This window comes from Bufo gargarizans, chromosome 10 (assembly GCF_014858855.1).
Source record: "Bufo gargarizans isolate SCDJY-AF-19 chromosome 10, ASM1485885v1, whole genome shotgun sequence".
Lineage (NCBI taxonomy): Eukaryota > Metazoa > Chordata > Amphibia > Anura > Bufonidae > Bufo > Bufo gargarizans.
In genome coordinates, this window is record NC_058089.1 from 39,680,778 (window position 1) to 39,696,559 (window position 15,782).

At 46.1% G+C, this 15,782-nt stretch overlaps 1 protein-coding gene across 1 annotated transcript in view; it reads left to right on the forward strand.

Annotated features, from left to right (window-relative positions):
- The first annotated feature begins 4,886 nt into the window (after positions 1–4,886).
- Positions 4,887–15,782, forward strand: part of CAPN1 (calpain 1) — a 55,902-nt gene continuing 45,006 nt past the window's right edge. The window contains exons 1-2 of the mRNA XM_044269376.1: positions 4,887–5,043; positions 9,044–9,340. Coding sequence (XP_044125311.1) covers positions 9,074–9,340 — 267 coding nt within the window. The 5' untranslated portion in view covers positions 4,887–5,043; positions 9,044–9,073. The remainder of the gene's footprint in view (positions 5,044–9,043; positions 9,341–15,782) is intronic.

Consider the following 15,782-nt stretch of genomic DNA (forward strand, 5'->3'; position numbering starts at 1 on the left):
GAACTGGTGTTCGGCCGAGCATGCTCGATCAACACTACATCTTAGCAGTTCATGCTCCGATGCTGTCCTTTGCCCTGAGCTGAATCGTGCAAGGAAAGGGCATTTTGTGGAGTTTTGTGGAGTATCCTTTGGGCTGCCAGGCGGAGTTTTCTGCCCAGCAGTGAGCCCGGTGACGTCACCGGCACTGATGGGCAGGCTTTAGCGCTGCCCTAGCCTGTAAAACGGCTAGGGCAGTGCTAAAGCCCGCCCATCAGAGCTGGTGATGTCACCGAACACACTGCTGGGCAGAAGCCTCCGCCTGGCAGTGTGTTATAGTAAATAAAAAGAGCCCTTGCCCTGCGCGATCCTGCGCAGGGCAAGGGAGAGCATCGGAGAATGAACTGCTCTGATGCTCATGTCAGGAAGGCCTACCTGGGTGAAATTATGGGTTTGTCTGGGTTCAGCTCGGAACTCGGACAACCCCTTTAAAGTGTAAGAGACATTATATGACATTCTTGTGGTCTTTATCAAGCCAGGAAAACTGGCAACCAATCATATTCCACCTTACATTTTTTAGAGCTTTGGAAAATGAAAGGTGGAATATGATTGGTTGCTATGAGCAATTAAGCCAGTTTTCCTTTGCACCAGTTTGATAAATCTCCCCTAGTATATGACATCAGGGGTTTTCCAGGTCTTCTATATTGATGGCCTATCCTCAGGATAGGTCATCAATAAGTGATCGTGGGGGGGGGGGGGGGGGTCCGACTCCTGGCAGCCCTGCCAATCAGCCTTTACTAGGACAGTGACGTCAGGTTCATCTTGAGGACAGGTTGTGGATAGCATCTGTAAGGAGAAGTTGCTCAGGGCAACCCCTGGGTTCCTCCTCTGAACCGTAAAAAACCCACTGAGCAGTCTGCAGTTTCACCACTGCTCCGTTACAGTCTGCTTCTGCTACAGCGCCAGGAAATGACGTCACAGGACCACTACGACCAATCACAGGCCTCAGTGGTCAAAGCCACTTGAAAGGTACATCACTGCTGTGACCACTGAGACCTGTGATTGGCTGCAGTGGTCACAGGACTAGGCCACTTCCTGGTCCTGTAAGGACTGGGAACAGTGCAGCGGTGGAAACATGGACAGGTAAGTGTTTTTTTTGTTTTTTTTATAAACAAGGAGAGGACCCTAGGGGTTGTCAGCTCTAAGGCCAAACAACCACTTTTGCATCATTGCCCATGAACCTTTAGGTAAGCCTATGGTGGGAACACCCCTATTGAATAATAGTTTCGTATTCTGCCGCTACTCAATATAGACAGAATACAGAGCTTTAAAAAACATCCCAAACTTGCACTTCTCAGCGGTGTACAGAGTACAGACTCTACTCTTTATGAATGGGGCCACAGAGAAAAGAGTACAGGCAGGAGTACACATTTCTGCTCCTGCCTGTGCCCCCCGAGGTGTACCAAATGCTGGCATAGCACATGGGTACCCTGTAACAATGTGGTGTGCCAGGATCAGCTGAGTGTAGCGGCTCCTGCCTGTGCCTGCTTTGCTACGAGTCCTGTATGTCAGCTCTTAGCTTAGCGAAGCAGGCACAGGCAGGAGCCGCTCCGCTCAGCTGATCCTGGCACACCACATTGTTACAGAGTACCCATGTGCTATGCCAGGATTTGGTAAACCTCGGGGGGCACGGACAGGAGCAACAATGTGTGCCCATACTCCCTGCGCTGCGGCCCCATTGAGAAACTGTAAACTCCGTACACTGCTGAGAAGTCAGAGGTGTACAGAAAAGTCAATTTTAAGCGGACAGGGAAAGGTGCGCTGTAGGGGGGGACACTATTAACAATACAAAAAGCCTTAATAAAGTATATTACAAAAAGTGTTATTATAGCATTAGGGACATTCTAACTAAAATGTAATCAAAAGTTTAGTTCCTCTTTAAATAAGATCTGTCAGATCTCCTGATGTGCCTATTTGAGCTAATACTTGCATTCCACATGAAATACTAATTCTTGTATGTTTTAATATAAGACTTTTTGCTCTTGTTTTGCCGTCTCTCTGCTTGGTTTGATGCTGGATTATGTTGCAACAAATTAACAAAATGTCACATAAAAAATATCTGTGGATTTCTCAGTCTCATGTCTAGTCATATTTATTACAAATGTTCCATCAGTCTGTACGCCATCGGGGGACTGGGGTGATAAATCTGGCTAAAAATGTAGCTCCGCCCACAGAACATCTGGCTGTCCTTTATTAAACGCAAACCGGCACCCATGACACAAACCACTCTAAAAACTACCAGATACATCATACATTTGTTGGAAATGCCAACTTCACCCACCAAACAGGCAGAGTCACTTCACGTTTCTGCTTCAGTGCCTCTGTGTTTTACTGTTCCTCTCTTATTCCTTCTGAACATTTATTAATAAATTGAAAACTGGGAGTTACCATTCCCCTTTATGTAAGGGGCACGTTCCTGCGTAGTCTGACACTGTCAGCAATGCTTGGACGGTTTCAGAGTATGTAGGGACATACCACCACCAGGGTCAGGGCTGCCATGCCCCCATCACTACCTCGACACTCCAGTGTATCGAATGCAGAGCTAAACTGCCCATCCAACTAAATATTGTCACACAGGCGTTTGAAAAGTTGCAAAACGGACCTGGTAACTATTTTTATGCCAAAAGCAGGCGTAGAGCCGTTCATAAATGACCCCACATTCGTAGGCAGATGATTGCTATAGATTTGGATCTGGCTTCTTAGGCTCCTGCACATGGGTGCAGGTGAACACACATAATATCCACACAAATTTCCGAGCAGATTTTTGTGCATTTCTGCAGCATAGCTACACCAAAATCCGCAATGGCCGCTTTCAGACGAGAGCATTTGCAATGCGTATAAAGTCTGGATTTAAAGGGAACCTGTCACCGGGATTTTGTGTATAGAGCTGGGGACATGGGTTGCTAGATGGCCACTAGCACATCTACAATACCCAGTCCCCATAGCTCTGTGTGCTTTTATTGTGTACAAAATACTGATTTGATACATATCTTAAGGTTTATCTAAGGTACAGGACTCATCTCAGGTTAATTTGCATATGTATAAAATCGTTTTTTTTACACAATAAAAGCACACAGAGCTACGGGGACTGGGTATTGCGGATGTGCTAGCGGCCATCTAGCAACCCATGTCCTCAGCTCTATACACAAAATCCCGGTGACGGGTTCCCTTTAATGTAACGGAATCCGCTGCTAATGTTAATGAATGGAGCTATTCACATGGGCGATTAATTTCCGTCAATATTTGAAATCCGCAGCATGTCCGAGTTTTGTGCGGATTTGTTTCAAAATACACCCATTATAGTCTATGCAGTGCATAAATAATGAAGGAAGAAATACGCATGTAAATACTGTTGTTATATCATCAGGATCCTGAGCCAGAATACTGACGGATTTCAATACACTTGTCTGAAAGCGGCTAATGTCTAATTGCAGTTTTTGGTGCGGATTTGATGCGGTTTGGCCACAGATCTCACCGTTCCATTGAAAAGGGTGAAATCCGCAACTAAAACCCACAAACATAATTGACATGCTTTTTAATTTGAAATCCGCATGGCAGATCAAGTTCAGCACGGAAAGAAACAATTTGTGCAATCTCATACACTTTGCTGGTACTGTACTACACTGCGGTTTTTTCACACGTGAATCCACGTTATAAAAACGCATGTGCAGGTGGCCTTATACAATGGCAATTGCTAGGGTTCAGCAAATTGGGTTCGGATTTCTGTATCTGAACCCAATTCGTTAATAATATGGGCTCCATCTTACTGTAAAATGTATGTCCTCTGCGGAGGTCTTTCAGACGAGAGTTTGTTTATTGGCATAATTTACCGTATTGAAATCAAAAGCTACTAATTTCTAAATCCAAAGTGGGCATCGGTACTGGCTGGTACCTCGGGACCTAAGCCCACTTCATCTCCTATTATAAACTGTTTTAAAATATGCAGATAGGAATGCAGTAGCAATTCACCGAAGGCCTCATGCACACGACCGTTGTGTGTTTTGCGGTCTGCAAATTGTGGATCTACAAAACACGGATGGCGTCCGTGTGCGTTCCGCCATTTGCGGAACGGCACGTACAGCCATTGATATAACTGCCTATTCTTGTCCGCAAAACGCAGACAAGAATAGGACAGGATATATTTTTCTGGCGGACCACGGAACGGAGCAACGGATGCGGACAGCACACGGAGTGCTGTTCGCATCTTTTGCGGCCCCATTGAAGTGAATGGGTCCGCATCCGACGGTCATGTGCATGAGGCCGAAGTCTCACGCAACCTCCGGCGATCCGAACTTTGCCTATACGGAGCCAATACATTTTAATGCTATATGGAAACAGCATTAAAAATGAAGGTTTTGAACGAATCGACTTCTGATCTATGATCCGAATGTCTATTCGCTCGAGCCTAATTTTAATGAATGAAATACAAATTGTTCTGGATCTTTTCCCACAGATCTATAGATCAGTCTTCTCAGCTCCTCCTGCTCTATAACCTGCTGCCTGCAGATTGTCCTGCATTTCACGGGGACAGGTTCCCTTTAAATGAGGGGGCCAAGTATTTTATATTACCCTCTCTATAACCAAGTCCTCTCAGGCCAAAATACTTAGCGCTGACAAGCCTCTGCAGATGTAGGCGGCACCCAGCACAGGACACTACAGAAAGTAAGCAGTGCAAGCACTAATTGTCTGCAGCACATACATTAGAGAGGACTGCAGATTGCTACAGACAAGGGGGGGAGGGCGACAAGGAATCAGAGGCATCAAACTACAGCACCTCCTGCAGTAGGGAGGGTCTGATGGTGGAGACAGCTGTTGGGAGAGCCAGGGCCAGCCTGCTGAGAGACAGCCCCAGGGAGGGTCTGAGAGACTGCTACAGCAGGGAGGAGACTGCACCAAGAACAACGCAGCCAAAAACAAAAAAACTACCTGGAAGGGCGAGACTGCTAAAGCTGCAGCATATTACACACGAGAGACCCTCACTAGTGGCCACCAGGGTCCTCAGCAAAGGTAGGTGGCAAAAAGTGACCCCTAAATGGCTTGAGAAGGACCCTCCCTTGGTTGTGATATTTTTAGGTTTCGGGGCAGTGTTCACAGGGATGGGACGGTTGAGGAAAGTTTTACAAGACTGTGTTTAGGTTGCCAATAAGTTACATAAATGGGTATTTTGCAACTAAGATGTAAACTTCACACTTATTGACCTATAGACCTAGGACTGCATTGCGTCTGCGTGGTAATAACTGCCATAGGTTTCATTAACACTTTGTGGTACTGAACGTCTGGATTGCACGATTGTCGAAAGGCCGAGTTCACACTTCAGTTATTGTGAGCAGAAACAAGTAATGAAGCCTACACAGGGGTGAGGTATAATGGAAAGATCTGTGGTTTTTACCTGCCCCTGGTTCACAATAGCTGATGGAAATAACCGAAGGGTGCGTCCATGCGACTTTATAAAATTTGCTGCACGAATATTCGCAGTGACAAATCTGCAGCATTTCAGTCACGTGTGGATATGGCCTTATAGCAGTGACTTCCACCTCCATAGAGGAGGACAAGTTACTAGTGCCGCTAGTCATCTATATGAAGAGAATACTTCATCAGGACGAGCACTGGCGGGCTATATCATTTTTTTTTTAAAGGGGTTGGTCACCTTTTGGGGAGTTTTCAGGCCAGACCTGCAGATGCTGGGTCCTCGCTCCTTCTCTCCCTGATGGTGTTTAGCAAACTTGTGTTTTAAGTTCGGTGTCTAAAGTTTGGGTTCGGGCTATCGAAGAATCGTGTTATGGATTCCACTACCACAGACCATAACTTATGGTCCATGGTAGCGGAATCCATAACGCGATTCTTCGATAACCCGAACTTCAGACACCGAACTTAAAACACAAGTTCGCTCAACACTACTCCCTGACTGTCAACATCCGCTTTGACGCTGCTGCAGCCAATCACTGGCCACAGCGGTGCTCCCCTTTGGTCAGGCTGGTTGGTCATGTGCATGAGGGGGGCAAATGCTAAAAATGAGGGACCCAGATGAGGTGGACAAGGATAGGGAGCAAAGGAGTAGGTAAGTATGCTTCCCTTTTGCCTTCAAGGGCTCATGTACACAACCGTGTTTTCTTTTTTCCCACATCCGTTCCGCGGCCCGACAAAAAAAAATAAGACCGAGATGTACCTTTCCACAAAAAATGGTTCCTGCTAACAAGTCCCCTAGCACTGGGTGCAACCAGATCTTCTTCAACTTTCGGGTATTGTAATAGAAAACCTGTTCTGGTGGCGGACATTCAGGTGTGTCGCTGGTTATGTCCGCTTTGGAGCAGCACTGAACCTCCCTAGACCTCATTAGATTCCTATTCCCAAAATCAGAGTTTCGGCCCGGTCTACAACCAATCAGATGACTTCTGTAAATGTAAACTACAGTCTGGTTGCTATTAGCAACTGTACTAGTTTTCACACACAATACAAAAGTGGGAAATTTTTACGTATATATTTGTAACAGTGGCGTAGCTAGAAATGACTGGGCCCCACAGTAAATTTTTTAATGGGGGCCCCCCTTCCCCAGTAATTTTTTTAGTGACCCCTTTCTTTCATGCCGCGCCCATTCCTGTGGCTAGTAAAGATCGCTCTCTCAGACCAGGCCCGGCAGCTGTTCCATCCGTTTTCTATACTGTCACTGTATATAATTTAATTGTGTAATACTGTTGAGGGGGCCCTGACCAAATCTTTTAGTCCTTCTGGGTCAGAGCCCCAAAGCAGTCGCTTCCCCTATAGCTACGCCCCTGATTTGTAACTTTACATAATTCCGTATATAGAGACGTGCTGCTTCTTGTTCTGCAGTCATTTACGACCCTTTGATGTAATATTATGTAAAAATGTTCTCAAATAGTTTTTTTTATGTTCTTGTACATTTTCATGCATAATTAAAATAAGACATTAATACATTAGTGGCTTCATGGAAGGTAAAATACAATGAGGCCTCATGCCCACGGCCATTGCCTGTGTTACGGTCTCCAATCTGGAAGATGCGATTCGGAACGGAGGTATGGAACCCCACGGAAGCGCTATGGAGTGCTTCCGTGGGGTTTCTGTCCATGCCTCCGCACTGAAAAAAAGTAGTGCATTCACAGACTACGGACCCATTCAAGTTGAGTGGGTCTGGATCCATCTGTGGAATCTGCACGGATTTTGCCCGTGCATTGGGGACCGCAAATTGTGGTCCCCAATGCATGGAACGGCTGATGAACGACGGTGTGCATGAGGCCTAAATCAGACATTTTTCATTCTAGTGTCACTAGTTCTGTTGTGCCGTTTCCCCTGTTATTCCTCCTAGAAACTTATGAATAAGTTGACAACTGGGTGTTAACCATTCCCCTTGTCAAAGTGACCTCTCCCTACAAAGTGAGATGCTGTAAGCACTGATTGGGCAGGGTCAGGCTGTGCAGGGACAAGCCTCCAACTGGTAACACTCAATTTTCTAATTATTCATATATTTCTAGTAGGAATAACAGAATTTTAAGAACACGTGCTACATAATTTTTATATTATAGGGAAACGGAATAACGTACTAACACATTTATGTCAGAGAAAGTTCTCCCCTATCCGCAACGGATGGAGCGGTTGGTCGGAAATGAGCGTCGTCGCGCCATTCATTTCTATGGGAGCACCGGAGATGGCGATTGGCCGTAGCCTTGAGCATCGTAGTGATGACGTAAATAGGTTTTATAAAGCTCAGTTTAGCGTTCCTGGGTGCTTGCGCCTGGCTGTCGGGGCAGTGATTTTACTTTCTAATAGCGACTGCTGACATCGTGGTAGTTTGTATTGTAGTGTGACCTCAGGCGGACGGACCTTATATAATCTTTACACGACACATTTTCTTTTTCTGACATTGTACTATACTTGCACTCACTGGTTGCACTTAGGATTTAGATTACGAATAAAAGTGAAGTTTTATTTGATAGGTTCACCTATTAGTGTTGTACATATTAATGATAGGTGGTAAATTTAGGTATTTCTAGCCCTAGTGGCTTTTTTTTGTGGAGATGTAATGTGCTAGTACCGTACGCCTGTCTGGGCCATACAGTGTCTTAGTCACATTTATTGGTTTATTGGCAGCTCAATTCCATTTAAGTGAATGGGCGTGAGCTGCAATACCAAGCACTGCCACTATACAGTGGATGGTGCTGTGAGGAGGAAGCAGCGCTTGGAGGAGCAATGTGGCCTCTTTAAACAGCTGATTGGTGGTGGCCTCTCCTCGATCCCCCGCCAATCAGATAACAATGACTTATCCTAAATGCAGCCCATCAATATTGAACGCCTTGAAAATCCCTGTACCTGACCAGACATCTTCAATAGCTGTCAGCTGAACACTCATTTAGTTGATAGCAATTTCTGAAGACTTCTCCATATAAATGAACAATCGGAGGGCAGTAAGCCACTTCCAGACACCTCCGGTGGCCACTTTTCTCCCTTGAGAACAAACGATTGGGCAAATAGAAAGAAAAAACGCCCAATCCTATTCTTCACCCAACATCAGTAACAGAAGTTTGGTAAACATCTCTTACATTAAATGGTCGCCTGGCATTTGTAACAGAAGTTTGGTAAACATGTCTTACATTAGATGGTCACCTGGCAGTTTTGGCTGGGTATGTAGGGACTCGGCCCCGCGGTAGGTACTGAGAGGTCTTCAAACGAAGTTCATCCAGATTGGAAGCTTTATTAGGAGAACACATTTGCCATCAAAGTCAGATAGGTGTAGGTCCCTCCTGTTTAGGTAATGGGTCCCCAAAGTGAAGGAGACCACACCGCACATGCGTAGAATACTCCTCCATTTATCGCTATGGGTGTTCCAAAAATAGCTGCTTTTTTCAGTGCCATAGAAATTAATGAAGAGCGCACTGCCCCAGCGCGGCCACCTCTCCGCTCACTGCTATGGGGACAGGCGGGAATAGCTGAGCCGATCTGTGTATGATTCATTCTCTTTTTCTTAGGATATTCAGATTTTATGCATGTGTTTCAGGAGTAGACTCGGATCTGCTGGAGAGTCAAGATGTCTGAGGAAGTAATTGTTCCAGTGTACGCCACAGGGATCTCTGCCCAGCTGCAGAAGGAACGGGACCACGAGCTTGGCGTTGGAAAACATGAAAATGCTGTGAAGTTTTTAGGGCAGGATTTTGATCGGATCCAGCAAGAATGTTTGCAAAGTGGAACTCTCTTTAAGGATGAGACCTTTCCTCCTTCTGCTTACTCACTGGGGTTTAAGGAGCTTGGTCCAAACTCATCGAAGACCTATGGAGTTAAATGGGTCCGTCCTACGGTAAGTAACTATATTACCTTTCTACAGTCCCAGTATTCAAACCCCCAACATTCAAAAAATTTTTTTTTTTTTTGCTTTCTACAAAAATACTGTGACCAGTGAAAAGTCTATATACATGGGTCATTTGTATCAAAATAGTATTTTTTCTAGCACTTTTTTTTTCATACATTTTACTGTAGAATATCAAACAGGAAAAATGCCTGTATAAAATGATGCAAATGATAAAAACCACCACTAAAACATCTGTAAAAATGCTTAAAGCCCATCTGTCAGCAGATTTGTACTTATGACACTGACCTGTTACATGTGCACTTGGCGGCTGAAGGCATCTGTGTTGGTCCCATGTTCATATGTGCCCGCATTGCTGAGAAAATTGATGTTTTAGTATTTGCAAATGAGCCTCTAGGAGCAATGGAGGCGTTGCCATTACACCTAGAGGCTCTGCTCTCTCTGCAACTGCTGTGTCCTCTGCACTTTGATTGACAAGGCCAAGCATTATGACGTGTACAGTGCAGAGGATGCAAAAGTTACAGAGAACGCTGAGCCTCTAGGTGTAATGGCAACGCCCCCGTTACTCCTAGAGCTTCATTTGCATAAATACAATTACAATTATTTTTCTCAGCAATGCGGGCACATATGAACATGGGACCAACACAGATGTCTTCAGCTGCCAAGTGCACATGTAACAGGTCAAACTGTCTCCTAGGTACAAATCTGCTGACAGGTGCCCTGTAAAACTCATAGATCCTATAGGGCAGGAATGGCCAACCCATCCACAACTCCCAGCATGCCCAGACTGCCTACAGCTAGAAGTCTACAGCAGGGCATGGTGGGAGTTGTAGTTTTACAACAGCTGGAGAGCCGCAGGTTGGCCTTCCCTGCTATAGAGTAGAGTACAGATGTGCTAAATGCCCCTATGTACAGGATTCTTACATTGATCTCTGAATATGAAGTGCATCCATATAGGTGGCCCTGCAAGCCAAGTTGCCTGTAATCTTCACCCTATATTCCATTGTGTCTATGTTTAAAGGGATAATCTAGTAATTTGAATTTGGGACCGCTGCCAATGCTTGACATGTTGCTCCATTCATTTCAGGGGCCCTGTGAAGTATGGGGTCTCCCTTCTGGTGATCGGCCGGGGACCCTCACCTATCTAGTAGTCTTCTTCTATCCTGTGGATAGGGGATAACTTCAAATTACTGGAATATGCCTATGAAATTGCAAAATTCTCTGTGATCAGAAAATATTTTACTGTGGCAGAATGCCAGGAACTGAAGGACGGATAAGAACCATCACACCACACCCATGTAATATATGCAAACTGCTGTTTCTCACCAGGTCCCACTGTAGACTGGCACAGGCAGTCTTGTATAGGACGTCTCAGTTATGTAGTTACGCTTATAGGGGTTGTCTACTCCTGTACTGCTGGTAGACTATCCTCAGGATAGGCCATCAATATCTGATCGCCAGGGTTCACCCTGCAGCTCCACAACCCATAAAAAGTACAGGAGTGGTCGGAAAAAAATATATATATTTGTGCCATTCCTCTGTTATTCCACCTGGAAATATATGTATAAATTGGGTGCTATCATTGCCCTTGTCGGTGAAGCATGTCCATGTACAATGTGACGCTGCTGACAGTGTATGAACACAGTCTATTGACGAGGGGAAAGCTAACGCCCAGGTGTCACTGATGTGCCTCAAGATAGAGAGGTATGTGAGTATTTACCAAAACAGACTTGTCAGGAGTGGTGACGGGTCCTCTATAAAGCACTTGTCATTTCATCCATCAGTTCCACCACCAGTCTGTCTGGTTTCATGGTTACTGGGGAACAGGTATTAGGCAGGGGTGTAGCTAAAGGCTCATGGGCTCAATGCTTTGTTGCAAGGGGCAGATAGCCTTCTTGCTGCCTGAGGCAAAAATTGAAACAGCACCTCCCAAATGTTTGACCTAACCCCTTCACTCCAGCCAGAGAACTACCTTGACCATTCTGGACCCGAGTGCAAAATCTCTAACGGAGTCCTCCCAGCCTGCACTTTCTATAACACCGGTGTCTTCTTATGTGGCACAAGGGTCTTTGGGCCCGGTAGCGACTGCCACCTCTGCACCCCCTATGGCTACGCCCCTGTACTAGGGCTTTATGTAAGTTCTCTGGTATACAAAAGTCACAAAATGTTAGCGCCAGCAGCCAGTTATTTTTTATTTATTTTTTGCCTTTCACAGCACTTTAAAAATAAAAGTGGAGGGAGTTTGGCAAAAGGAGGTGGGGTCTCCATAACCTGATCTATTTTGGGTCATTTACATCAGAAAACTAGTGTGAATTATACCTGAAATCTACACTGGCCTGTAGCAGGCGGTGCTTTCCGTTTCAGGTGCACACAAAGCCCAAAGATGCGACAGATTTATTAAGACGAGTGCGCCTCTTAATAAATGTGTTGCATGTTACTCCAACTGACTTAGGCTGCTTTCACACTAGCGTTCGGGTTTCCGTTCGTGAGCTCCGTTTGAAGGAGCTCACGAGCGGACCCGAACGCAGCCGTCCAGCCCTGATGCAGTCTGAATGGAGGCGGATCCGCTCAGACTGCATCAGTCTGGCGGCGTTCAGCCTCCGCTCCGCTCGCCTCCGCACGGACAGGCGGACAGCTGAACGCTGCTTGAAGCGTTCGGGTGTCCGCCTGGCCGTGCGGAGGCGTGCGGATCCGTCCAGACTTACAATGTAAGTCAATGGGGACGGATCCGTTTGAAGATGCCACAATGTGGCTCAATCTTCAAGCGGATCCGTCCCCCATTGACTTTACATTGAAAGTCTGGACGGATCCGTCCCAGGCTATTTTCACACTTAGCTTTTTTTAGCTAATATAATGCAGACGGATCCGTTCTGAACGGAGCCTCCGTCTGCATTATTATGGGCGGATCCGTTCAGAACGGATCCGCCCGAACGCTAGTGTGAAAGTAGCCTTATGAGGCGCCATCCATAAGTAAATGTGCCCGTTGTGCCTGAAGTCAGCCATACACGTTAGATAAGTGATGGCCAAACCTGTCAGTCATCTAATGTGCTTTGAGGCCTCTTGACTCTCTCCGAGGGCAGATGGGTGGATAAGTATTGGGCAGTTGGATTTCGACTGCACAATCCTTTTATTCTGATAGACCTAAGCCAGGTGTCTGATAGCCGACTACCCCCCTGTGCATGTGTACGGTGGGGGGCGGCCGGAGGAGCGTTCGGCTGGCGGTATAGATGAGCGACCTGATCAAAATTCAACCCGAATTGAAAGTGCTCTGATCGCCTGATAAAGGCTCTCTCCAGTCTCTCTCCTCCCCCTGATTCCCCCAAATCGAATCACACAAATTTCAAATTCAGTAGTATCAGACATTTTGGGAAAATTTGAGCTAAATTTTAGAACCAATTCACTCATCCATAGCTGGCATCTTTTGAATGTGCAGCATTTTGTTGTAATATGTGTAGAAAAACAGAAATACAGAAGTGCTACATTTACTAGAGAAAGGAAACCGTGACTAATATAGTCCATGGATGGCGTGATTTCTTTTTTTTTTCTTCCTTTCAATAGTATGTTGTCAAAACAAAGCACAATTCATTAGGAACGACTGAAAGACAGGTTTAACAATGACGAGTGCAGCTTTCCCCTTAGGGCTCATGCACACGATCACGTGCCCATATCGTGGACTACAAACAGCCGGCCCACAATATACGGGCATCGGCCTTGTACACTTTTTATCACGGATATGGACCCATTGACTTGAATGGGTCCGCAATCCTCAAGATACAGCATGGTGCCGAGCAGAGACACGTATCAAAGCGCTTCCGTGGCATTTCGGTCCGTGCCTCTGCACCTCAAAATAAATAAAAAATAAATAAATAGAACATTCAAGTCAATGGGTCTGCATCTGCATTCTGCAAATGGTGTGCACATGGACAGTGCCGGTTCATTGCAGACTATTTGCGGTCCACAGCATGGGGCACACACCCTTAGGCCCCTTTCACACGGGCGAGTATTCCGCGCGGATGTGATGCGCGAGTTGAACGCATTGCACCCGCACTGAATCCCGACCCATTAATTTCTATGGGGCTGTGCAAGTGCGGATGCGGTGCGATTTTCACGCACGGTTGCTAGGAGATGATCGGGATGGAGACCCGATCATTATTATTTTCCCTTATAACATGGTTATAAGGGAAAATAATAGCATCAGAATGCATAGTAAAATAGCGCTGGAGGGGTTAAAAATAATAATAATGTAACTCGCCTTAATCCACTTGATCGCGCAGCCGGCATCTCCTTCTGTCTTCATCTTAGCTGTGTGCAGTAACAGGACCTGTGGTGACGTCACTACGGTCATCACATGATCTATCACCATGGTAAAAGATCATGTGACGACCGGAGTGACATCACCACAGGTCCTGTTACTGCACACAGCTAAGATGAAGACAGAAGGAGATGCCGGCTGCACGATCAAGTGGATTAAGGTGAGTTACATTTTTTTTACTTTTTTTTTAACCCTTCCAGCCCTATTGTACTATGCATTCTGTATTCAGAATGCTATTATTTTCCCTTTTAACCATGTTATCAGGGAAAATAATACAATCTACAGAACACCGATCCCAAGCCCGAACTTCTGTGAAGAAGTTCGGGTTTGGGTACCAAACATGCGTGATTTTTCTCACGCGAGTGCAAAACTCATTACAATGTTTTGCACTCGCACGGAAAAATCACGTGTGTTCCCGCAACGCACCCGCACCTTTTCCCGCAACGACCGTGTGAAAGAGGCCTTGGAGAGGGGGAGGCAGTGCTTGCCTTGTGAATGTCACAGTACTAGTACACTTGTATGACCGCACATTGGTTACATACTTGGGCAGAAAACACTCAGTAATCTGATGTCATCAAATTTAAGGATCAAATTGGAAAGGGCACTGGTACCTAAAATAAGTGGGAAGACTCTACCTCATGCACACGACCATTGTTTTGGTCCACATCCGACCCGCATTTTGCAGCTTGGATGCGGACCCATTCACTTCTGTTCCGCAGCCCCGCAAAAAATAAAATAGAACATGTCCTATTCTTGTCCACTTTGCACTTTTATCCTAGGGTGGGAGGTTCCGTTCCACAAAATGCGCAACACACATGGCTGGTATCAGTGTGGTCATGTGCATGAGGCCTAAAGCTAGTTGCACACTAGTGTTAGAGATCTGCCATAACATACTGCACAGAGGGGGCACAACCCAAGGATTACAGAATTAAAGGGATTTTCCCGGAGTTTTATACCGATGACCTGTCCTCTGGATAGGTCATCCGTATCTGATCCTAGGACCCCACCAATCAACTGTTTGAGAAGGCATCGGCACTCATAGTAGCATCGCCACCTTCTCTCAGCTCACCAAAGCACAGCGCCGTACAGCCTGTAGTGGCTGTGCTTGGTATCGCAGCTCATGCTCATTCACTTCTATGGGACTGAACTGTGCCTAGGCCATGTGACTGTTGAACATGTCACATTATCTAGGGAAAACTGAGAGAAGGTCGCGGCACTACTGCCAGCACTGATACCTTCTCAAACAGCTGGTTGGCGGGGGTACCGGGTGTCGGACCCCAACCAATCAACCCTTTAACCTAGGGGTCCTAGAAAGAAATTTTGGGCTAAAAATTACTAGGTCCTTCTGTCCTAGGAGGTTACAGGTGTGGATGTAAAAAAGCATCAGGATGAACCCAATTCAATTTTTAAGGGTTTGGGTACGGCCATACAGAGTTTTTTTTTGGACAAGGCTTTGAGGTGGATCTGCCTGCAAGATTTTCAGCTAAAGCCAGAAGTGGATCCAGCAGGAGAGAGATGTATAAATCCTTCCTTTATGTTTCTGGAAGAGAGCCGCGCACATGCGGTAGGACTGTAAGGAGGAACCGGTTAAAGCTTCTACTTAGAGAAGCTCACCTCATGGCATTGTGCTAGGAGCATAACGTTCAATACAGCATGTAGGTTGCCACACGTATTCCCTCAAGCACGGCTGTGCAGGATAAGGTGCAGTAGTAGGAAGAACGAATCGGCGGCACAACCAGGCAGGGCAGCAGGAATAGGTTGATTTTCTTTATTAACTCTTATGAGTGATGCCTTTTGGGGCCGGATGGGCCCCTTCTTCAGACCAAAGAGTGGGTTGAAGTTGGTCTGAAGAAGGGGCCTGTTTAGGGTTGCCACCTTTTCTTAAAGCCAAACCCGAACAGAAGGGAGTGAGGGAGGGCGTGTCTGAAGTCAGCGCCACCCTGGGCTAGCATCGCATCACTCCCAGCTGATCGCTGTACCCGGGCACAGCATTACAAACCCAGACTGTCCGGGTCATTCCCGTACGGGTGGCAACCCTAGGCCTGTCTGGCCCTGAAACACGTCACTCATAAGAGTTAATAAAGAAAATCAGTTTTCCTGTTGTCCTGCCTAGGTGCTCCC